The sequence below is a fragment of the Lynx rufus genome, unplaced genomic scaffold (genome assembly GCF_022079265.1).
Source record: "Lynx rufus isolate CCGP_SWC_20201006 ecotype Redwood Valley unplaced genomic scaffold, mLynRuf1.p SCAF_16, whole genome shotgun sequence".
Lineage (NCBI taxonomy): Eukaryota > Metazoa > Chordata > Mammalia > Carnivora > Felidae > Lynx > Lynx rufus.
This window is the reverse complement of record NW_025814830.1, coordinates 5196062-5220992: the sequence shown is the minus strand read 5'-3', so window position 1 is coordinate 5220992 and position 24931 is coordinate 5196062. Positions and strand designations below refer to the sequence as shown.

The 24931-nt window shown below is 55.3% G+C and overlaps 1 protein-coding gene across 1 annotated transcript in view; it reads left to right on the top strand.

Moving 5' to 3' along the window:
- GRIN2D (glutamate ionotropic receptor NMDA type subunit 2D) overlaps positions 1 to 23068 on the top strand; it is a 33655-nt gene extending 10587 nt beyond the window's left edge. Inside the window, exons 6-12 of the mRNA XM_047077705.1 lie at positions 175 to 328; positions 2712 to 2837; positions 3043 to 3272; positions 4625 to 4785; positions 20892 to 21079; positions 21305 to 21537; positions 21728 to 23068. Of these exons, the coding sequence (XP_046933661.1) occupies positions 175 to 328; positions 2712 to 2837; positions 3043 to 3272; positions 4625 to 4785; positions 20892 to 21079; positions 21305 to 21537; positions 21728 to 23068 (2433 nt within the window). The remainder of the gene's footprint in view (positions 1 to 174; positions 329 to 2711; positions 2838 to 3042; positions 3273 to 4624; positions 4786 to 20891; positions 21080 to 21304; positions 21538 to 21727) is intronic.
- Positions 23069 to 24931: the final 1863 nt, after the last annotated feature.

The window sequence follows — 24931 nt, the reverse complement described above, 5'->3', positions numbered from 1 at the left end:
TTCCCCGCCTCTCCCCTCCGCCTTTCGTGCCCCACTCTGCGTCCCCCTCATCCACTCTCCTAACCCTCTCTGTCCCCCTGTCTCTGGTCTCCTGGGGCCGGGCTTGCCCACCATCCTCCTCTATGTGCTTGAGCCAGCCGGGTTCCTTCACCCCCTTCCTCGCCCTCACCCCAGGTGTTCTACCAGCGCGCCGACATGGCCATCGGCTCCCTCACCATCAACGAGGAGCGCTCCGAGATCGTGGACTTCTCTGTCCCCTTCGTGGAGACGGGCATCAGTGTGATGGTGGCACGCAGCAATGGCACCGTGTCCCCCTCGGCCTTCCTCGGTGAGCCCGGGGCCCTGGGACGGCAACACTGGGGCAGCTGCGTGCCCGGGTCCCATCCTGGTGTTGCCTGTCCCCGCGGTGTGACTGGCCAAGTTGGCATGGCTTCTGAGCTTCCGTTTCCCAGTCTGTAAAACGGGAGAAGCCATCTTACCACGAGGCCCAGGACACTGGAGCTTCAGGAACCTTCTCTGGCACATTCTCTTCAAGGCCCTGCGCCTTGCATTCTTGGAGTCATAATTCTGTATGGTTTTTTTCTTAAAGACACCCCTCCAAATTGTATAAGCTTCAGGCCCACAAGCCCCAAGTCTTCCCCTGTATAGGAGATGAGGAAAAGAGATTAGCTTGGTAATGGCACATAGTAAGTGCTCGATTCCCTTATCGGTGTTCACTGAGTACCTATCCTGTGCCGGGCTCCGGGGCTGCACACAAATCCCTGTCCTCGAAGAGCTCTTGGCCTCGTGGGGAAGACAGACAATAATCTCTTAAACGGATCCATGGGACAAAATCACTGCAGGTGATGATGAAGAAGATGAGAAACTGAGCCAGGGGAAGAGTTGGAGAGGTACAGGGTCGGTGCCATCAGGGGAGGGCAGGAGGGCCCCTTTAGGGAGGTGACTCGGTCCTGTGGAGATCTGGCTGGAGAACGGTTCCAGGCAGAGGGAGCAGCGGGCAAAGACCCCAAAGGTGGGAACGCGTGTGGAGTGTTTGGGAAACGGAGCGAAGCCTGTGTGGCTGGAGGTGGCCGTGAGAGGGTGGGAGGCGAGGACCGAGAGGGAACAGAGTGGATGATGCAGGGGCCTTGGTGGCTCTGGTAGGAGAGTGGGGTTTCACTCTTGCTGCGACGGCCAAGGTTTTAACTATAGGTGGTGGGGGAGGGGGGCGTATGATCAGATCTAGGCTTATAAAACATCCCACTGGAGGCCCTGTGGAGGCCGGAGGCCCCCGGGAAGGCAGAGGTCCGTGCAGAGCGGTGGTGGGTGTGGGATAAGAAGATGACAGTGAGGGTGAGACAAGGAAGGAACCAGTCCTGGGATGCGATTGGGAAGCTGACACCCAGCAGGTTGGTGGCCTTGAGGCGCACCGGGTCGGGATCTCACTGACCGAACTGGGAGACAACGGCAAGAAAAGTGCACATCAGGCCAAGGGCAGCAGGGCACGTCAGTTCTCTCTTGCTCTCTGAAGTCTGGGCAAAGCTCCTGGGAGCAGAAAGGCCGGGAGACAGCACAGCTCTTCCTTTGTGGTTCGTTTCTGTGTATTTCCCCCGACAACATCTCCGTGGCCTTCTCTTTGCACCAAGGTCCCTGCGGGTACACCCTGAGAGGCACATGGGGCCCCTGCTTCAGCAGGGAAGTGACAAGGTCGTACTTGTGCGCCACCACGTTGCCCAGCGGAGGCAACAAGAGCGTTCCCGGATGCCGCAGTGACAGTCCGGGTGGTGACCCTGCTGTGACAGGGGCAGTGCTGGCCGCTTGCGCTTGGCCCAGGGAGGTCAGATCACCTGGTAGGAATCTCGGGGAAGTGGCGATTTGGGTTCATTGTCGGTGAAACCTCCCGGAGGCGGTGTGAGGAGGAGACACACGGATGCGAGTTTGTCTGGTAGGTAGGTCAGGGTGGTGCCCCTGTCAGGGGAGCGGTGGAGACAAGGCGGAGAGGGCGAGGCTCATTCTGGAACTGTGAGTTCTGGCCGGTTAAAGCAGTGGGTTGTTGAGAGAGTGATCATGCCGGAAAGGAGCGTGGAAGCGAGGCTGAGGGGCAATGACTTTGTCACGGAGGCGCTGGGGAGCCACAGAGGGCTATGGGCAGGGGGGAGGCCAGGTCACCTCTGGGTGCAGAAGGATCCTCTAGGGCTGCAGGGGCCGGGGAGGGGGGTGGTGGCTGGAGAGGACAGACAGGGGAGATGGTCCAGGGGAGAGAATGAGGTCTGAGCTTGTTGGCTGAGAGAGTGGAGAGGGGAGCCGAGTTGGGGGGCAGAAGTCGGGGGGACAGGCTGTGGCTGGTGACGGGGAGGGGGGAAGGGTGTGCAGCTGGCAAATGGCGGGGGTTGGACTGGATGGATGGTGGGGCTCCCAGGATGGGGGGCCTGGGCGTTGGCCTCGGTGTGAAACCTGGTGGGTGGCCAGGTGGAGACTCGAGGCTCAGGAAACAGTTTAGGAGACCGTTTATATTTGGTGGCAGAAACCGCAGAAGAGGTTGAGGTGGCGGTCTTTGAGAGACACTGTCTCCCAGGGGTCTGGATGGGCGCTGAGACGGTCCCTGAGATGGAGAGCCTGGGCAGGGGACAGAGCAGGACAGGGTCAGATCTCTGATGCACCGTGTTCTCACGTCTGTGGTCCCCCAGTCCTTGGCTTGGCCAAGTCATGACCCCACACCCCCTTGCCCCCAGAGCCCTACAGCCCTGCCGTGTGGGTGATGATGTTCGTCATGTGCCTCACTGTGGTCGCCGTGACCGTTTTCATCTTCGAGTACCTCAGTCCCGTCGGCTACAACCGCAGCCTGGCCACGGGCAAGCGTGAGTCCCCTTCCTCCATCACCTCCGAGCACCCGGACCGCAGATGGAACTACATTTCCCAGCAGCCCCTGGGGGAGGGGGGGTAGAGTGGTGGCCTCTGGAGGTGCCAAGAGGCCTTGGGGCCCGCTGGGAATTGTAGTTCCTTCTGCTCCCTCATGGAGTAGAAGGGATTTGGGGTCCATGGTCCCTTCCTGGCCCCCTGCAGGCCCCGGAGGCTCAACCTTCACCATTGGGAAATCCATCTGGCTGCTCTGGGCCCTGGTGTTTAATAACTCGGTGCCCGTGGAGAACCCCCGGGGGACCACCAGCAAAATCATGGTGCTGGTGTGGGCCTTCTTCGCCGTCATCTTCCTCGCCAGCTACACAGCCAACCTGGCCGCCTTCATGATCCAGGAGGAGTATGTGGACACCGTGTCTGGGCTCAGTGACCGGAAGGTGTGTGGCGGGGGAAGGGGGAGGGAGGGGGGCGGGGAGGGGGAGCTGGTTGGGATGGGAGGTCAGGTCAGAGTTTGGCCGCCCGGAGGTCAGGGAGGATTCCTGGGAGTCTTTTCCCGGAGAGAGTTCCAAACTGGTAGAATAGAACCTTCTGGAAGAGAAAGGTTGTGTTTCTATTTAAATGTTCCCAGGAGGAGAGAGTGTCCCTAAACGTCCTGGGGTGGGGGTGGGGGGCAGCAATGCCAAATGGGCTATTCTAGACCAGCGCCTCCCTCAAACCGTGAGGAAGGGCTAATCTGTGACCTTTCCCCGGTGCAGATCGGTGTTTTTGTAAGACACCATAGAAACGAATTGTGAGAAAAGAAACATAAAATGGAAAAACCAAGACGCGCCGCATTCAAACCCCAAGTTTTACTCAGTTTCAACAGACGTAACATCATTCTGGCCAATCGCTCTGGGGGCACGGCACCTGGCGGGCTCAGTCGGCAGAACGTGCGACTCTTGATCTCGGGGTCGTGAGTTCGAGCCCCACGTTGGGTGTAGAGTTTCCTCCAAAAATACATACATAAATAAACTCCCCTCCAAAAAATTGCTTTAAGTGCTCCCTCTCTCGAGGTCTGTACTTCACCTCATCACCGATCACGGTTTGTTTGGGGACTGGTGATATACAGAGCACGCTTGGAGACCAGAGTGGTTAGCTGACCTGTTAGAACCTATTGTGACCCAGTAGAAGGCTGAGAAATCAGTTCAGTGGATTGCAACAGCTTTTTTTTTTTTTTTTTTTTTTTTGAACACGTAATGTGTTTGCATCTTTGCTTTGGTCGTATATGCACTTGACGTTGGGCCAACACACACCTGTGTGGCTACGTCTGTTGTTAAAAGAGTGAACTGTTTCGGAACGGATCGGTACATAGCAACCGCCTCCAGCCCCCCCCCCCCCCCCCGCCCTGTGCCAAGCACCTGCCCCTGGGACCTCCCATGATCCAGCAAGTTAAGTGTTAATGCCTGGCACGTCAGGGGACTCTGGGACCCTTCTGGAACTCTGGAGCCAGTGTCTCTTCTGATCGGACTATGATCTGGCCATGCTGGCTGTTAGAGATGCCCATAGTACTCCTGATCATGTGGACGTATACACGCGTGGACACATATGCACGCATATCTGTGGCTACCTGCGGATGTATCTGCTGGGTTGGAGTCGAAAAGGGTCGTGGTGAGAGCGCTTGAGAAACGCTTCTGGACCGGGGCGCCTGCCAGATGGCCGGCGTCCCCCAGAACAGAGCATCTGGGTCAAGGATGTCCTTGACCCAGATGGCCCCAGGGGGGCGCCCTAATAACTTCCCATTCTGCCCCAGTTCCAGCGGCCCCAGGAGCAGTACCCGCCCCTGAAGTTTGGGACGGTGCCCAACGGGTCCACGGAGAAGAACATTCGCAGCAACTACCCGGACATGCATAGCTACATGGTGCGCTACAACCAGCCCCGCGTAGAGGAAGCGCTCACTCAGCTCAAGGCAGGGTCAGCGCAGACTCGGGCTGGGGGGCGGGGGGCCGCCGGGGGCCCTGAGGATGCTCCGAGATAGCGAGGGGCCGGGGGGTCGTTCATCAGCCTCAGAGGTCAGCCAGGGGTGGGCCAGCTTGGAGGGCAGAGGTCGTGGACGGCGGGCGCGAGCTCCCCCTTCCAGAAGTAGCGTCCCTGTGGTGTTTTCAGAGATCTAGTAGCTACAGATTCTGGGGCCAGACTGCCAGGGTTGAAATCCTGGCTCTGGCTCTTCCCGGCTGTGTGACCTCGGGCAAGTTACTCGACCTCTCTGAGCCTCGGTTTCCTCCTCTGTAAAATGGGGATAACAGGAGAGCGCGCCCATCAAGTTGTTATAAGAATGATTACGGTTCTCATTATCGGTTAGTATAATATGTTATTTAGTAGTACTGCTGGGCACACTGTGGGTGTTTGCTGTTATTATTATTATTATTATTTTCGGTATGATCATTAGACCCGAACTCGCCGGAATCCGTACTTGAATTAGTGTTTCTTTCCTTTTTTTAATGTATATATTTTTTAACTTCAGCCTCCCAAATCACAGGGATAAAGTTAAGTTCAGGCTCCAAAGTACAGACCAAGGTTATAACAAAGCTGGGCACAGTAACTGTCCTCCCTGTTCCTCCTCGATTGCACCATTCAAAGTGCATATATTTCCTTAGCCCCTAGTCTATGCCAGGCTAGTGAAGAAACAGACCATAATCCCGGCTTTGGGGGAGCTTAGAGTCCAGAGATGGGAAATGAACCAGAAACACACAAATGGAGAAATCAGTATGATTGCTCCAGAAAGTGCGGGTGAGTTAGGGCGCGTCTGAATTGGGACCCATTCACCAAGGTGTTCAGGGCGGGCCTCTCGGAGGAGGTGACTGGAGCAGAGCCCCAGAGGACGTGAGGGTTAGCCGGGTGGGCTTACGGAGGCAGAGGCTTGCAGGCAGAGGTTGTGCAAAGGGCCTGAGACAGGAGTGGTCTTGTGGCTGTAGGGCAGAGAGCTGACCGAGGGGAAGATGAGAGTGAGACGCGGGTGTTCCGGGACCTGAGGCTGAGGTCAGGGCTGGGTTTTCTTCGAAGGGCAGTGAGAAGCCATGAAGAGGGGGGGATTTAGGCAGGGGAAGGGTGTGATCTGATTTCTGTTTGCAAATGCTCCTTCTGGCTGCCCTGTGGCCAATGGATGGTCGGGCATCAGCGGGACCAGGGAGGAAGCTATCGCGTCCTCTGGGTCACCGTCCCCAAGGCCCACCCTCTGCTCACCCCTCAAGTAGCCACTCCTAACTGAATCGTTTTTTACCGCTCTGTCTCGATTGAAATTTTTGAAAAGAAAGCTAACCGATCCGGTTGAAGGAAAATGTTGGGTACGCATCGCAAAGCGGCGGGGTGGGGGATGGGACTCTCAGAACCAGTTGCAGACAGGAAACCGAGGCTTTGTGAGAACGTGCAAGTCATTCGTTCCTTTTGAAATGTTTTAAGGAGCACCACCTCTGTGCCAGGCACAGTTCCTGCACTGGATAACAATAGACAACACAAGAGGTAAGTTGCATGAATCCTTAGGAGTAAACAGACAGAGGTGTCTTTTTCCCTCTCAGTAAGAAGTCCAAGGCGGGCATGACAGCTCAAAGATACCATCAACGATCCCAGCCCTTTCCACGTATTCGTCCCGCCATCCTTCCAGCCTAGACCTTCTTGCTCACTGTGATTGCCTCCTGGTCACAAGATGGCTGCTGCCGCGCTGCAGCCTTGGTTCCAGGCAAGAAGGCGGAGGAAGCGCGAAATTGTGGAGGACTTCCTCCCGGCAAGGCCTTGCCTTTTTAGTGGGGGGAGAGTATGCCTTTCTCGGGGAACTTCTGGCTGTTTCGCGGGCGTGTGCCAGATGGTCACTGCTAGCTGCAGAGGAGGCTGGGAAACTGAGTGCGTCAGCCTTCGGGCCGCCGTTGTAGACGATGGCAGAGGGAGAGGTCGCAAAGGGAGACTGTGCCAGCCAAGCCGTCCGCCGGAGTCCTGCCCTCGTGCAGTTGGTGTTTTGCCACCGAGAAGCCTCTCCCGTGTATCTTTTCCTTCTCAGGGGCTCTCCTTCCGCCGTCTGTCTTGACCCCTGGTGGGGGGGGGGTGGTCACACGGTCTCTTGTCTCCACCTCTGCCTGTGTCCACTCGGGGCTTCCTTCCCCTGCAGACCTCTCACTTCTGATACCAAGAACGGGAGTACCTTCTCATGAGTCACCTCTTCTTTCTTTCCCCTCCTGACTCTTCATTGCTGTTCTCGCTGCCCCACGCCCCACCCCTGCAGAGATCTGTCCCCCTCTTCTCCTTCACCCTCCCCCTTGAAGCACCACGAACTCGAGGTGTGTTGGGTAACAGGCTTTTCTTTTTAAACCGAGACTTTGGGGGCGCCTGGGTGGCTCCGTCGGTTGAGCGTCCGCCTGTGGGTTTCTGCTCAGGTCATAATCTCCCGGTTCGTGGGTTCGAGCCCCATGTCGGGTTCTCTGTTGGCAGCATGGAGCCTGCTTGGGATTCTCTCTCTCTCTCTCTCTCTCTCTCTCTCTCTCTCTGCCCCTCCTCCACTCGCACTTTATCTCTCTCAAAATAAATAAACTTAAAAAAAAAGTACAAACAGAGAGGCTAAACAAGTTCAAGGTCAGAATTTCGCCCTGGAGAGAACGTGACTCCTTGTCCCCCGACATGAATCTGTTTCCTTGCCTTCCGCATCACCTCCATCCCTCCCACATCCCTTGGCTCCTGGCCCTGCGTCCCTGAAACTGCTCACGTTGTCATCTCTTCTCTGAAGGACCCTCCTCCCTCCCTCTTGAAAGGTCCTGGTGATTACAGTAGGTCCGCCCAGATAATCCAGTTTAATCTCCCCATCCCGAGATGCTTCATTTAATCACATCTGCCGTATTCACGGGTTCCAAATATTAGGGTGTGGGTATCTTGGGGGGGCATTATTCTTTCTACCCCCAGTTCTCAGAGCATAATCTCTCTCCAACCAGAGGTGTGGATTCTGCGTGGGCACAACTCCTTGGCCCCAGGGACGCCTCTGGCAATAGGGGGTGGGGCGGGGAGAGTCCTCAAAAGCAGGGGGCCCAGAACAGCACTCCCTTGCCTGAGGTCTGAGGGGTGTGTCGAGTTTGGAGAATCATGGGCAGAGGTGTTGGGACACAGAATAGCACAGGGAAAAAAAAAAAAGTTTTTTAATTTTTTTTTAATGTTTATTTATTTTTGAGACAGAGACAGAGGGTAAGTAGGGGAGGGGCATAGAGAGGGAGACACAGAATCTGAAACAGGCTCCAGGCTCTGAGCTGTCAGCACAGAGCCCCACGCGGGGCTCGAATTCACGGACCGTGAACTCACAAACGGTGACATCATGGCCTGAGCCCAAGTCGGGCGCTTAACCAACTGAGCCACCCAGGCGCCCCCAGGGGTGTTCAACAGCCCTGATCGTACAGTCAGACGGCCCTGGCTTGGAATGGGAGCTACCCCTTACTTGCCGTGGGCCCTGGGCCAGGCAATTCAGCCTCTGAGCCCTAATTTTTGCCTTCATAATATGGAGTCAACAATCCCCCCCCGGGGTTACAAAGTGGCTCTGGGAAATGGAGACGTCAGGAACCAAGATTCCTGTCCGCCTTCTCGGTTTTGTCCTCTCAGGGGCCACTGGCTCTCATCTCAGGCTCTCTGCACAGATCTTGGCTTCGGCTGTGCCCACGGACGCTGTATGGCCCCCAGTTTCCCTGCAGGTGTTCAGCTCCAGGGTCCGGCGGGAGCCCTGGGGCGGCCTCGGTTCAATTTCACAGCTCCGCTAGTGAGAATCCCGCCGGTCCAGCGAGGAGTCGGGTGCCCTTGGCCGGGCCAACCAGCAGCGGCCAGGGGGGACCTGGTCACGTGGTTCCTGGGCCGCCACGCCCCTGCGCCGCACAGGTTCTCAAAGATGAACCTGTGGGAACCTGCTGGCAAACAAAATCTGGTGCTCATTTCCAGAACACCGGCCTCCTGCTTTTCCAGGGGGTTTCCTGGTGGACCCCTCAGCACCCTTCCCAGGGCTCCCCCATCTGGAGGAGAGCCCCTGTCTCTGTGCGCAGCACGACCGCCTGTCGCCTTCACATTCCCCAGCTTCTTGAACAAAATTTCCCTTCCCCCCAACTGTCTTTTAACCTCTCCTTAACGGTATTCTTTGCCTAACACTTGCTTGTTGTTAAAATTAAGGTAAAGGGGTACCTGGGTGGCTCAGTCAGTTCAGGTCACAATCCCATGGTTTGTGAGTTCCAGCCCCACTAAAGGCTCTCTGCTGTCAGCCTGGAGCCGGCTTCGGATCCTCTGTCTCCCTCTCTCTCTGCCCCTCTCCCGCTTGCGTGCACCTGCTCTCTCTCTCTCTCTCTCAAAAATAAATAAGCATTAAAAAAAATAATAACAAGGTGGAAAGAGAAGCGCTCTCCCCCACCCCTCCTTAACCTTTGTTTATGATTCCAGGAGTTTCTTCCTGCCTTTTTTTTTCCCCCCTAGAGCAGAGCTGGGGAACCATACACGTAATTTTTTTTTATTTTTTTAACGTTTATTTATTTTTGAGACAGAGAGAGACAGAGCATGAACGGGGGAGGGGCAGAGAGAGAGGGAGACACAGAATCGGAAGCAGGCTCCAGGCTCTGAGCCATCAGCCCAGAGCCCGACGCGGGGCTCGAACTCAGGGACTGTGAGATCCTGACCTGAGCTGAGGTCGGACGCTCAACCGACTGAGCTACCCAGGCGCCCCACCATACATGTAATTTAAATGTTTCTATCAGCCACACTCGAAGAAACGGGATAGTAATCTTAGTGATGTTTACCCCACTATCCCCCATATGTTCTTTCCATAGTAATATGAAAATCAATGGCCACAAAACATTAATGAGATGGGTTCTTTTTTTTTTTTCCGTTTGGGAGCTTTGAGGAGTGTTACACGCACAGTGCCTCTCAGTTTGGAGTGGCCACATTCCCAGTGCAAAAGCGTGACACCTGACTAGTGACTGCCATTCTGGACAGTGTAGATCCAGAACTCTTTCGACCTCTTTTTTTTTCTTTTTTTTTTTTAGTTTATTTATTTATTTAGTAATCTCTGCATCCAAGGTGGGGCTTGAACTCACGACCCCGAGATCAAGAGCCGCGCCCTCTTTGGAGCGAGGCAGCCAGGCGCCTGTTTTTACCTCTTTTGTTGTTCCATTTTCTTCCCTTCCTTTTCCTCCTTCGTCTGCTCCTCGGCGTCCTCTGCATTTTATTTTACTTTTATTTTTACTTTTGAGAGAGACAGAGCGTCAGCGGGGGAGGGGCAGAGAGAGAGAGGAAAAAAAACACAGAATCCGACGCAGCCTCCAGGCTCCCAGCTGGCGGCGCAGAGCCCGACGTGGGGCTCGAACTCACGAACCGTGAGATCGTGACCTGAGCCAACGGAGCCCCTCAGGGCGCCCCTCCTTTGCTGCCCTCTTGCTCCTCCTTCTCTGGAACTTGTTCCCGCTTCCTCCTCTCCTTTGCTCGCTCCACCCCCGGAGGTCATACAGGGTCTCCCCGCCCCTTAGGATCGCTGGAACATTGGCTCCAGACTCCCTTCCCAAGAATCCTGCAAATTCCGGTGCTTCTCCGGGTCACTCTGGCTTCCAGCTCCTCTTCGCCGGATTTAATTCGCTTTCTGGAACATCTCGCCGGCCCGAGCGTATCTTCCCAGCTCCACAACCTATCGACCCAAATCGGAACCCACGCCTCCCCCGAGTCCCCAGAAAAGCCCCCCCACCCCCACCCCCCGCGCTGGCCTCTCAGATCCGAATGTCTAGGGCTGGGACCCCGCTCTCCTCCGGAATTCGAGGCGCGCTGCCGCCCGCTGCTAGGAAGTGTTTCCTGGCCGCGTTAAAAGACGTAAAAAGAAACGGGTGAAATTAATTTTAACAGTGCGTCTTACTTAACCAGGTATAGTCAAAATATTGCAACGTGCGATCAGTATGGAAATGGTTGGGACCTTTTACATAATCCCCCCGCCCCGCACCCCCGCAAGAAGCCCGGGTGCGTTTCACACTCAGCGCATCTCAGATCAGACGCGCCGCGTTGAAGGGCCCAGAATAGCCACGCGGCGCGTAGCTACCGTATTGGGCCGCCGGGCCTACATCACGTAAATGCAGACTTTCCTAGTGAACCTGAGGAACCAGCCCTGGGCCCCACCCCGAGCCCCCTGGGACTTTCTCCCTTCCTTACTCACCCCCAGGGTATCCGACCCCGCCAGCCAGCTGACTCATCATGCCCTCTCCCCTCTCCTAACCATTCGTCCTCAGCCCCTCCCTCTAGGGAACCCCCTGGGGGATTCGAGAGCCTCTCCCTCTGTTCTGCCCCGCGGGGCGGTCTCCTGGGCTCTGCCCACCCACCCCTACTTCCGGGGGGCTTGAGGCCCCATTCCTTGGGAATCAGAGGCATTGCCTTCCTCTTGGACTTACCCAGGTATGCCTCTTGTTGTCGGTCTCTTTCCTCGGGGAGCAAGAATGCAGTGACTCAGGGGGACCCCATGTCCAGAGAATCCACTCGGTTCCTGAGTTTTGGAGAGCAGCCCCATCTCAAAAAAAGGAATCCAAATCTATCCCACCCCTGACTTCGGACCAGGATAGACACCTGTTTTGTTTTGTTTTGTTTTGTTCACCCAAATGTCAGCCACAACCCCCGCCCCCCAACAACCCCCTCCATTGCTTGAGGCTCCAACCTGTGTCTTTTTATAATTCATCTCTATGTTGTCGGGGCTGTTGTTGTTGAGATGTAACATGCACAAGCTAAGCGTGAAGCTCAAGGATTTGTCTGTGTCCCACACGCAGATGCGGACGGGCGGGCGACCGCACCCAGATTAGGGTATGGGAAATTTCCAGTCCCTCTCTGGTCACCCTAGATTGTCACTGTAAATTAGCATTGCCTGGTTTGGGATATCCCGTAAGCAGAAGCGCACGGGGCGTATGTGGTAGCTTTTGTGTCTGGCCTGTTTTGCCCAAGCTCTGTTCTGCTGGGGAACGTTTGGATTATTTCCAGTATTCGGCCATTAGGAAGGTTCTATGAACATTCTTTTTTTTTCTTTCTTTCTTAAGTTTATTTATTTACTTTGAGAGGGAGAGTGTGTGTGTGTGTGTGTGTGTGTGTGTGTGTGCGCACGGGAGGGGCAGAGAGAGAGAGAGAGAGAGAGAGAGAGAGAGGAGAGAATCCCAAGCAGGCTCCACACTGTCAGCGCAGAGCCCCAGGCAAGGCTCTAACTCAGAAACTGTGAGGTCATGACCTGCGCTGAAACTACTTAACTCAACGCCCCCACCCCCCGGCGCCCCCTCTACTGGGAACATCCCCGTGGAAGTCTTTGGGGGGGGTGTACACATGCATTTTTCTTGGGTCAACACGCATGGGCGCAAACGACAGGGTCATAGGGAGGTGTATGCTTAGCTTTTAAAAGATATTTCCCTGGGGCGCCGGGGTGGCTCAGCCAGTGGAGCGTCTGGCTTCGGCTCAGGTCACGATCTCACGGTTCGTGAGTTCGAACCCCGCGGCGGGCTCTGTGCTGACAGCTCGGAGCCCGCTTTGGCTTCTCTCTCTCTTTCTGCCCCTCCCCTGCTTGTGCGCGCGCTCTCTCTCTCTCTCTCTCTCTCTCTCAGAAATAATAAATGAATAAACTTTATAAAGGAAGGAAGGAAGGAAGGAAGGAAGGAAGGAAGGAAGGAAGGAAGGAAGGATGCTTCTAGACATCTGCCAAAGTGGTTGGGTCAACTTCCACACCGGCAGCGCATTCCTCTGGTCCCGTATCCTTGCCAAGGCCTGGATCCTTCCCATCTCGTTTTCATTTACTCTAGTGTTTGTTCTACATCAAGTTCTGCTCTAACTCATGTAATTAGGTCATTCTCAGCTTTCTGGGGCTCCCGTTAAGTCTGTGGCCTCACAGTTCTGGAGGCTCCCGGTGCTCCGGGTTCCTTCTCAGGGCCAGGGAAGGAACTCCGATGGCTCGTAGCTGGGCATCTTCCCCACCGTGTCTTCACGTCGTCTTCCATTTCCGCGTCTCAGTGTCCAAATTCCCCCCTTTTTGTGGGGACACCCGTCTTGTTGGATCAGGGCCCGCCTTATTTTATCTTGATCACCTCTGTAAAGACCCGACCTCCAACTAAGGCAGGACTTCCATGTACAACTGTTGGGAGAGGTGACTCAACGCATAAGACTTCATTTTTTTTTAATGTTTACTATTTATTTATTTTCAAGTTTATTTATTTTGAGAGAGAGAGAGAGAGAGCATAAGCGGGGCAGAGAGACAGGGAGAGAGACTCTCAAGCCGGCTCCATACTGTCGGAGCGGAGCCCAATGTGGGGCTCCAACTCATGAACCGTGAGATCATGACCAGAGCTGAAATCAAGGGCCAGAAGCTTAACTGACTGAACCACCTGGGCGCCCCTATTTATTTATTTATTTGTGTGGTTTTTTTTTAAGAGAGAGAGAGAGGGAGGGGCAGAGAGAGAGAGAGGGACAAAGGGTCCAAGGCGGGCTTGCGCTGACAGCCACGAGCCCGATGCAGGGCTCGAACTCATGAACCATGAGCTCATGACCCGAACCAAAGATGGACGCTCAACCGATTGACCCACTCAGACGCCCCTCAACCCATGATATTTTAGAGGTGAAGATTATCATTCCCATCTTATAGATGAGGAAACTGAGGCGTAGCAAGGTCCCACAGCTGCTGGTGGCAGCGTTCGGATTTGAACCCTGGCCATTGGATTCTGAGCCCAGCCCCTCCACCACTAGACTACCTTGCCTCAGGTGGGCAGCAAAAATCCCAGAATCACCCTCTTTGTGCCCCTCCCCAGAAGCCTCTTGGACTCACAAAGAATATCTTGCGTTTCTCACTGTCACCTCTCGCTCTGACTTCCTGCTTCGGCAGAATTCTTTTTCTCCCCAGTATTCCTTTCTACTCTTTTCCCCCCTTAGTTCTATTTTTATCGGAGTTAGACATCCACATAGTTTGCAGAGTCAAATACAAGATCTCTCTGGTTTTTTAGCGAAAGCCAACAGTGTCCCATCTGCCTACCCTTCCCGTCTCGCCCGCCCCAGAGCAATCTGCGTTTACCTCATTTATTGTATCATTTTGCTGTTTGTGTCCCTGTCTCGAAATACCGTGTTTGTATGGCTACCTCTTGATTTTTCAATTTCGGGTATTTTCCATTCACTTCTTACTATGGGAGACACATACTCATACTCTTATTCAAATTACTCCAGCCTCCCACACTGTGATTCTGGCTAGATGAAAATGCAGTGTTTATATGTTATGACTGTGTAAATGCTCCCACAGCTGCCAGAAGTAGTAAACCATGATTACTTTCCTCTCCTACACAATTCTTTGTTTTTCCTGGAGTTAATCATTGTCTTTCTTTTTTTTTTTCCCCACTTGCTTAGTGGCTGAGTTTTCTTTGTTAATTCAAAATGCTCTTAACTATGTGAATCTCTTCTTCACATGCTCATTTGCATCAGGTACTCTGTTAATTTCACCATACTGACGAAGCTTCCCTCGTGGCCTCTGACCTGCTCCGGCATGCTGCATAGCTACTATCCCCATCCTTTCACCGGTCCCCTGGTCACATCCTAAACCTCACTCTTCCTGGATTTTTCTCTCTTGTTCTTTTGAGCTTCCTGACAAAAGGCACATGGCGCACACGCGTGCGTGCGTGTGTGTGTAAAATTTTAGAGACACTGCATGTCGAAAACATCTTTAGTCTTGGTAGGCCTTCTGGCTGGGTATAAAATTCTGGGCTGGAGGTCATTTTCTCTCTAATTTTTTTTAATATTTATTTTTGAGAAAGAGAGACCGAGCGAGCTAACGAGGCAGGGGAAGAAAGCAAGAGGGAGAGAATATCCAACGCAGGCTCTGCACGGACAGCAGACAGCCCAACGCAGGGCTCGAACTCACAAACCTCGAGATCATGACCTGAGCCGAAGTCAGACATTTAGCCGGCTGAGCCACCCAGGCACCCTTCCTCTAGAATTTTGAAGGCGTCGCTCTGTTGTCTGCTAATTACCAGCGTTACTGGTAAAAAATCCAAAATCATTGTGATCCGTAAGCCTGTGTGTCACCTGTTTTTCTTCTCAGTGTGTTGACATTTCTCAGTGAAGCGTCTTCGTTCATTTTCATCGCTGGACCTCTCAAGGGTGTCCTCCTGTCGTTTATTCTGGGAAACTTCCTTGATTTCTTTCAGTTGTGATTCCCCCCCTCCCTCCATTTCTCTCTGGAACTCTTATTAATTTGATATCGGGCTTCCTGAACTGTCTCTTCCTTTCATTCTCTTATTTTTTCAGCTCTTTATCTTTCCGCTCTACTTCCCGAGAGCTCTTCCTAACCTTATCTTCCACTCTTGATTCAGCTTTTCACTTCTGTGAGTATATGTTCAATTTCCAAGAATTCTTTTTTTTTTTTTAACTTTACTTATGTCTCTTCATCATCTCTAGACCCCATGTGGGGCTTGAACTAACAACCTTGAGATCAAGAGTCACATGCTCCTCCAACCGAGCCAGCCAGGTGCCCCTCCCAAGAACTCTTTTTTTTTTTTTATCCCTGAATTTTTATACTATTTTCTAAATTTCATAGTATTATTTATAGTGTCCTATTTTATAATACGCATGGTTCGAAGTTACAGTATCTTGTCTTTTTCACATTTTCTCCTCTCTGCATAATCTGTTTGCTCCAAGTCTCCCCCTCGCCGCCCCTTCCCATTTGTTGGGTTCCTTTCTATCTTTCTTCCTGGGGCTTTACTGATATCTAGTAATCCCTAGAAGTCTGGTCATACGCGTGTTTTTGTTTTGTTTTGTTTTTGTCTGTTCATATTTTGGAGGGAAGTCCAAAACTCTGGAAGCGGAGGGCTTGTGATTACACGAGTGGGGTTTTTGGCTATGAACGTCACTGTAGGTGATCTGCCTGGACCATTTTTGTTGGGGAATTCCCAATGTCAGTATTTTTTTTTTCTTAGAGTGGTCGTATATATGTATGCACGTGTATATGTATCATATACATGGAGAGAAACAAGGAAAACAAATACTGAATTATCATCTCCCTTAAAAAATAACCCCTAATGATATGAAAGTTAAAAGACATTCATCCATTCATCCAGTAAGGATTTTATTTATTTATTTATTTATTTATTTATTTAGGTTCATTTATTTTTATTTTGAGAGAGGGAGACAGCAGGGGAGGGGCAGAGAGAGAATCCCAAGCAGGCTCCACGCTGTCAGGCCATGGGGCTCGATCTCGCGAACCGTGAGACCATGACCTGAGCTAAAATCAAAGTCGGATGCCTCACCAATGGAGCCACCCAGGTGCCCCTCCAATAAGTATCTATTACATCCTTTCACCATGCTCTCTTGGACCTTCCACTCTAGTCTGGGGGACAGACACATATGTGTTCCTAGAGCATCGGTCTCCAATAGCCCTCTCTGCAATGGTAGACATGTTCTACGGGGCGCCTGAGGGCTCAGCAGTTGAGCATCCAACTCTTGATTTCGGCTGAGGTGGTGACCTCACAGTTCGTGAGAGCGAGCCCTGCGTGGGGCTCTTCGCTGACAGCAAGGGGCCTGCTTGGGATTCTCTCTCCCTCTGTCTCCGCCCCTCCCCCCCATAAATAAATAAATAAATAAATAAATAAATAAATAAATAGGGGCGCCTGGGTGGCTCTGTCAGTTGCGCATCCGACTTCCACTCAGGTCATGATCTCGAGGTTCATGGGTTCGGGCCCCGTGTCGGGCTCTGTGTCTCTCTCTCTCAAAAATAAATAAATATGAAAAAATTTTTTAAATAAATAAAGAGAGAGAGAGAGAGAGAGAGGGGGAAATGTTCTCGACTTTTGCAGTCCAGTGTGGTAGCCACCAATTTGCGATCGTTTGAAATGTGGTTGGTGTAACTAAGGAACTGAATTTTTCTTTTTCTTTTTCTTTCTTTCTTTATTTTAACGTTTATTTATTTTTGAGAGAGAGAGAGAGACAGAGCTTGAGTGGGGGAGGGGCAGAGAGAGAGGGAGACACAGAATCTGAAACAGGCTCCAGGCTCCGAGCTGTCAGCAGAGAGCCTGACGCGGGGTTCGAACCCACAGACCGTGAGATCGTGACCTGAGCCGAAGTCGGACGCTCAAACCAACTAAGCTACCGGGTGCCCCGGAAACAAATTTTTAAACTTTAATTCCAATTTAAATTCAAATAGCCCTACCTGGCTAGCAGCTACCACCATGGACAGCACTAGAAAATTCCATCCCTACAGAGAGGTACAAGGGAATTGGCGGCCTCACATGGTTTTGGCTGGCTCACAAACGTGGGCCCACCCTACCACAGAGGGCACAGGGGCTCACAAGAAGAGAAAGGAAATGCACCCCTTAAAAAGAAATATAAAAGGGGCACTGGGGTGGCTCGGTCATTTGGGCGTCCGACTCTCGATCTTGGCTCAGGTCATGATCTCGGGGTTCATGGGTTCGAGCCCCACTTGGCACAGAGCCTGCTTGGGATTCTTTCCCTCCCTCTCTCTGCCCCTCCCCCCTCTAAATAAATAAATAAACTTAAAAAAATAAATAAAACAAGAAACACAGCTTCTCCTCCCAGCCACTTCTGGAAGCCCATTCCGTGAAGGATGTTCAATTCCTCACCCGCATTGGGGGGGGGGGCAACAAAAAGAAACCTCATGTCCCCTTTCCATACAGTAAGCATTATTTTTCATTCCCCTCCTATCAATTAAACTATGTGTCTATGCACACATATACATTATCAACTACCAGCCTGAATTCATTCGTTCAGCCACTCTGTGAAGCACCTGTTGTATGCCGGGTGCTGTTCCGGACCCTGTGGCTACGGCGGTGAACCAGACGGACAAGATCTGTTCCTTCACGGAATTTCAAGCCCAGTGGGAAGAGGGCGAACCATAAACTTAAGAACCAAGAACATATTATAGTTACAAGGGGATGCGTGCTATGGACAAAAACACTGCCGGGGGCGTGAGTTTCGGAGACCTAGGGAGGAGGCTACGGGTTGCAGTATTTAAGAAGGCGCTCAGACAGGTGTCTTTTGAGCCAACACTTGAAGGAAGTGAGGGGGTGGAGCCAGGCGGCTATCTGGGAGAAGACTGTTCCAGCAGAGGGAACAGCCAGTGCAAAGATCCTGAGGCAGGAGTGTGCTGGTCCAGGAACTTCCTGTTTGCCGCCATGGGTTCTTGTAATGCGAGGAGACCCCCGGTTACTGAGTGAAGTGAGGAGACAGCAGAGGCTAGTGAGCTGAGAAGGCACGGAAGCTGTGACTCAAATGTTAAGATCCCTCTGGCGATGGGGGGCAGGAATAAACAGGAAAGCAAAGAGATGCAGGGCCCCCCCAATGCCCTCTCTCAAAAATGAATACACATTAAAATAAAATTTAAAAAAGACTGAGCGGGGCACCTGGGTGGCTCAGTTGGTTGCGCGTCCGACTTCAGCTCAGGTCATGATCTCGCGGCTCATGAGTTAAGAGCCCCGCGTCGGGCTCTGTGCTGATGGCTCAGAGCCTAGAGCCTGCTGTAGATTCTGTGTCTCCCTCTCTTTCTGCTCCTCCCCACCCCCACTTGTGCTCTGTCTGTCTCTCAAAGTAAATAAGCATTTAAAAAGAAACTTTATTTTTTTTTAAACGACCGAGCAAAGGGGGCCCCTGGGTGGCTCAGTCAGTTAAGTGGCCGACTTCAGCTCAGGTCATGATCTTGCGTTTTGTGAGTTCAAGCCCCGAGTGGGGCTCCGCACTGATGTGTGGAGACTGCTTGGGATTCTCTCTCTCTCTCTGCCCCTCCCCTGCTCTCTGTCTCTCTCTCTCTCTAAATAAATAAATAAACTTTAAAAAAAAAAAGACTGGGGCGCCTGGGTGGCGCAGTCGGTTAAGCGTCCGACTTCAGCCAGGTCACGATCTCGCGGTCCGGGAGTTCGAGCCCCGCGTCGGGCTCTGGGCTGATGGCTCAGAGCCTGGAGCCTGTTTCCGATTCTGTGTCTCCCTCTCTCTCTGCCCCTCCCCCGTTCATGCTCTGTCTCTCTCTGTCTCAAAAATAAATAAACGTTGAAAAAAAAATTAAAAAAAAAAAAAAAGACTAAGCAAAGGATTAAAAGTGAAGGCTCTTAGATCCTCTCTTCCTGAAAGCCTCTCACACCTCCCTGCCCTCCCCACCTCCTCCCACACCTCCCCCTTCCTCCCCGCAAGGACCCCTGGAGACCTTCCTGACATTTTATCCTCGTCCTCAAGCCCCTCCCTCCATCCCCCCTCTTCAGCCTGACTCTGGAAACCTACAGTTCTTTCGACTTAGGGAGGCGATTCACCTTTCGCCCCCAAGGGCATTTTCCTAAACAAAGAGAAACCTACAGGGAAATTACAGTTTGCCTACAAGGCAGTTGTGATATATATATATACCACAACATATATATATAAATATAAAGTTTCCAGATGTCAGCTGGGATCTCCCTGCCTGTTAGAATCCATATAAAACCCCATTTTCCAATCGTGGGATCTTGACTGCCCTCCCCCAGATTTCTGCTCGGTCTCCAGAGCTTCAAATTCTTTGCCTCCCCCCCTCCCCCAAGTGTTTGCTTTGGCTGGAATCTGTTCGGGTGGCGGGAGGGGATCTGCTGTCCGTCTCCCCACTTGGGGTCTGCGGACTAATTCTGCCCTTTTCTTTCATTTCTCTGCACATACAGAGGCAGGTACACAAGGCACTGATGTGCTCGTGTGTGAGGATGTAGAGAGGGCTTTACCGGAGATTTGACTCAGCTGGTTAAACATCAGACTCTTGGTTTCGGTTCAGGCCATGATCTTGTGGTTCAGGGGTCCGGGCCCCCGCGACGGGCTCCGTGCTGACAGCGCGGAGCCTGCTTGGGATTCTCTCTCTTTCCCTTTCTCTCTGCTCCTCCCACGCTCGCTCTCTCAAAATAAATCAACATTTCAAACATTTATTTTAAATACTAAATTAATATGGAAGGGCACCCGGGTGGCTCAGTCGGCTGAGCGTCAAGGCTCTTGATTTCAGTTCAGGTCGTGATCCCAGGGTCGTGGGATCAAGCCCCCAGTCCAGCTCGGCGCGGAACACAGAGCCTACTTAAGATACTCTCTCTCTCCCTCTGGCCCTCTCCCCCGCGTGCACTCTCTCTAAAATAAATTTTAAAAAATTAACATGGAGTTATGCTCTATATGGGCCTCTACGACTCTTTTCTTTTTTTCTTTTCTTCTTCACGGATATGCCCTGGGCATCTTGATGTCAGATCATAGGCCTAGCTCTTGTTTCATCGAATAGTGACACAGCGTGGACTTCTTTATCCACTCATCCATGCGATCCACAAATATTTACAGCCCCTGTGGGTGTGCCAGGAACTGTGCTGAGTCACAGCTTGGAATGTGTCCCAGCTGGGGCTCGCAGTCTCCGAGGAGAGGCTGGGGTTCATCGGATAATCACAGAAGTACGCGGAGGGCGGCAGTTGCGAAGGAGGGGACGCGGGGCGCGTGCGCCATCGTGTATTCATCCGTGAGGGGGAATTCTCTCTCCCCGCTTGTCTTCGTCTCAAGGTTTAGAAACTGGGGGCCTAGCGGGAGGAGGCACGCCGAGTAAGTAAGGTGCGCGTCTGGGCCTGCGGTTCCCATCTGAGTAATGGAGATAAGTTTCCACCTCGCAGGAGCGCTGAGAGCCTTGAACGTGTTATTACCGCCGATGGCACGGCGCCCGGCACGATACAAGCGATCGTTAGCGTTATTATGATTTGCAGGAGTCCCCTGCCTGAGCCTCAGCCCTCTGTAGAATGGAGGAGTATCCAGAACCTTCTCTGGAGGGCTGCGGTGAAGGCTGAACATAACGTTCTCCAGCACTTTCTTTGCACCAAGCCATCAACTTACCTTTGCGGCAACCGTGGAAGGGAGGTATTGATGTTGTCCCCACTTTGCAGCTCCAAACGGAGGCGGCACCGAGAGGTGCGGTGGCTTGCCCTGGAGTTCACCACCAGTCAGGCTGTGGGGCAGTTGGAGGCTATTAGGGGTGAGAGGGGGTTCCGGGAGGGCCGTGAGAGCATCTAGGTGGGACTGACCCTGCCTTTCATGCCCCCTGCCCACCCCCTCCCCAGGAAGCTGGACGCCTTCATCTATGATGCGGCTGTGCTCAACTACATGGCCCGCAAGGATGAAGGCTGCAAGCTGGTCACCATCGGCTCGGGCAAGGTCTTTGCCACGACGGGCTACGGCATCGCCCTGCACAAGGGCTCCCGCTGGAAGCGCCCGATCGACCTGGCTCTGTTGCAGTTCCTGGGGGACGGTGCGGCTGCGCACAGGGATGCCTCGGGGGTGGGGCGTGGGGGTGGGGGTGGGGCGTGGGGGTGGGGGGCAGAGCCCTGGGTCGCGGGCGCAGGAGGGGATGAGGATCAGGACACCAGGGTCTAAGGGAGGAGAGGGCCGGGCGCCTAGACTCCTGTATCAGAGAAGAGGGTCCGAGGAGGGTGCCCCTGGAAGTTGACCCGTGCCCCCTGCCCCCTTTCTCCAGATGAGATCGAGATGCTGGAGCGGCTGTGGCTCTCCGGGATCTGCCACAACGACAAAATCGAGGTGATGAGCAGTAAGCTGGACATCGACAACATGGCGGGGGTCTTCTACATGCTCCTGGTGGCCATGGGCCTCTCCCTGCTGGTCTTCGCCTGGGAGCACCTGGTGTACTGGCGCCTGCGGCATTGCCTGGGGCCCACCCACCGCATGGACTTCCTGCTGGCCTTCTCCAGGGTACGCGGGGACAGAGGCAGGCAGGGCTGCGGGGAGGCAGGCAGGGATGCCTCGCAGTGGGAGACACCTGGGTCGAGGTCCCGGCCGGGCGGGAGGGCTGGAGGGGAGGCGGGCGGTCCCGGGCATCTCCCCGCCGCCCCCCTCCCCGCCCCCCACTCGCTGACCCTGCTTCTCTCACGGCCCCCCGCAGGGCATGTACAGCTGCTGCAGCGCGGAGGCCGCCCCGCCGCCGGCCAAGCCCCCGCCGCCGCCGCAGCCGCTGCCCAGCCCCGCGTACCCGGCGGCGCGGCCCGCGCCCGGCCCGGCGCCTTTCGTGCCCCGCGAGCGCGCGGCGGTGGACCGCTGGCGCCGCGCCAAAGGTGCCGGGCCTCCGGGGGGCGCGGGCCTGGCCGACGGCTTCCACCGCTACTACGGCCCCATCGAGCCGCAGGGCCTGGGCGTGGGCGAGGCGCGCGCGGCGCCCCGGGGCGCGGCGGGGCGCCCGCTGTCCCCGCCGGCCGCGCAGCCCCCGCAGAAGCCGCCGCCCTCCTACTTCGCCATCGTGCGCGACAAGGAGCCGGCCGAGCCCCCCTCCGGCGCCTTCCCCGGCTTCCCGTCGCCGCCCGCGCCCCCCGCCTCCGCCGCCGCCGCCGCCGCCGCCGCCGTCGGGCCGCCGCTGTGCCGCCTGGCCTACGAGGACGAGAGCCCGCCGGCGCCCGCGCGCTGGCCGCGCTCCGACCCCGAGAGCCAGCCCCTGCTGGGGCCCGGCGCGGGCGGCGCGGGGGGCGCGGGGGGCGCGGGCGGCGGGGCCCAGGCCGCGCCACCCCCGTGCCGCGCCGCGCCGCCCCCCTGCCCCTACCTGGACCTCGAGCCGTCGCCGTCGGACTCGGAGGACTCGGAGAGCCTGGGCGGCGCGTCGCTGGGCGGCCTGGAGCCCTGGTGGTTCGCCGACTTCCCCTACCCGTACGCCGAGCGCCTCGGGCCGCCGCCCGGCCGCTACTGGTCGGTCGACAAGCTCGGGGGCTGGCGCGCCGGCAGCTGGGACTACCTGCCCCCGCGCAGCGGTCCAGCCGCCTGGCACTGCCGTCACTGCGCCAGCCTGGAGCTGCTGCCGCCGCCGCGCCATCTGAGCTGCTCGCACGACGGCCTGGACGGCGGCTGGTGGGCGCCGCCGCCCCCGCCCTGGGCCGCCGGACCCCCGCCCCGGCGCCGGGCCCGCTGCGGGTGTCCGCGGCCGCACCCTCACCGCCCGCGGGCCTCGCACCGCGCGCCCGCCGCCGCCCCGCACCACCACCGGCACCGGCGCGCCGCGGGGGGCTGGGACCTCCCGCCGCCGGCGCCCACCTCGCGCTCGCTCGAGGACCTCAGCTCGTGTCCCCGCGCCGCCCCCGCGCGCAGGCTCACCGGGCCCTCCCGCCACGCGCGCCGCTGCCCGCACGCCGCGCACTGGGGGCCGCCGCTGCCCGCCGCGCCCCACCGGAGACACCGGGGCGGGGACCTGGGTACCCGCAGGGGCTCGGCGCACTTCTCCAGCCTCGAGTCCGAGGTATGACGCGGCCCAGGGGGCCCCCGGCGCCCCCTCGGTCAGCGCAGGCCACGGCCCGAGGGGGCACGCGCAACAGACAGGACCCGCGTGGGTTGGGAAGGAAAAGTTGGACCTGGCCGGACCCCGCCTGGAGCAGCGTCCTGCGCCCCGTCGCTTTGGGGGCACCAAGAGCCGGAAGGGATTTGGCCCCCCCTCCCCCAAATCTCACCCAGCCTGAAAGGGAGGGGGTGGGGGTCTCGGAGCCCACTGGAGGTTTGTTTTTGTTTTGTTTTGTTTTTAAACCCGACAAGGGCTTTTTAACGTCACCAGATGGGGCGGGAGGTGGGGGAGGGGGTGGGGACACGCCGCGCCCGCGCCCCACCCCCACGCCCGGGGCCGTGGCCCCCACATCACTGTGCAGCTCCCCGGCCCCGGCCACGCCTCCGGGGAAGCCCGTTTTTAACCTTTCATCCATTGGGACTCAAAACTGTGAGACGCGTTCGCCAAACTGTGACCCCAGACCTTGGCCCCGCCACACAGAAACCCCTGACCCCAGACTGTGACTTCCGACCCCTAAAAATGGTCATCCGACCCCAGACTGTGACCCCTGACCCCAAACTGTGACCCGAATCCCAGACTGTGCCCCGACCAGACTGTGACCCTTGACGTCATACCGTGACACACCCTCCTCCTTTCCCCACCCTAGGTCGCTTTTCCCAATTTTGACCTCGGACACTCCCAACGGAAGCCCCGCCTCCCCCTGTCCTAGCGTTGATCCCAACAAACATCGGGCCAAACCCTCCCACCCTGTCGCACCTCACTACCAGCCCCACGTGCCACCAACCACATCCTCTCCAACTCCAGCCCTTATCTGTGACCCTCCCAACGAAAACCCAGCAGACACCCCCTCCCCTCCTCCCTGTCTCTCCCCTCCCCCCCCCCCCCCCAAGCCTCCTTTTCCTAGATCTCCAGCCGGGTCTGGAGCTGGGTTGTGGAGGAGACGGTCTGGGAATCCACACCCACCACCAACCTCCCCTCCCACTCTCCTGTTACACATTGCAGTGTTTGGAATAAACCATGTTTTTATGCCTCCTCAGTCCAAGTGTGAGCTCCGTGTTTGTCTCAGCCCCCCTCAAACTTCCCTGGAGGAAACAGAAACCGAGAAAAGTCCCACAGAGGAAGAGAGGGCGGAAAAGAAAATTGTATTCAGAACACAGACCCTGGAAGGAGATGGGAGACAAAGACCCAGAAAGGGGCTGTGAGAATAGATCCTAAGAAGAAGACTGAGATGGTGCGAGGGAGGACAGAGACCCAGAGAGAAGGCGGGACAGAGAACTCCAGAAAGATCCGGGATCAAAACACTTTAGGATTAAGTCTAGGGTCCCATTCCTATGGCCACAGACAAGGCCTCTTGCTTGATTCTTAATATCCTGTTCTTGCAAGCGAGGAGTCTAGTATATCCCAGCCAATCCACCTATCTCGAATGCCGTGAATCTCACCAATGAGAATCTATTTCTAACATTTCATTGCCGATGAGGGATAAAGAGAGCCAAAGCGCTTGTAACGGCGGTCTCCAGAGGGCTGACTTTCTGATTAAGTGCTCGCTGACCATAGCCGCAATGTGAACGCCTGGTTAGGCAATTGACTGCCCCAAGAGGGTAGATTCAACCGACTGACTTACACATAATATCATCCTGTCTACACTAAAGCAGTTTGAAGTGAATTAAAGCCATCATAACAAAGAGGGGAGAGGAACCCGGCTTTATGGGTCCTCAGGGAGCAAAAGCCCAGTCTTCTTGCCAGTGAGAACTCTTATTTGCATACATGAATAATATAGCGGAAAGGAAGCAATGGGAGTCCAAGGTGGAAGATGGAGTCGGGGCTCAGGAC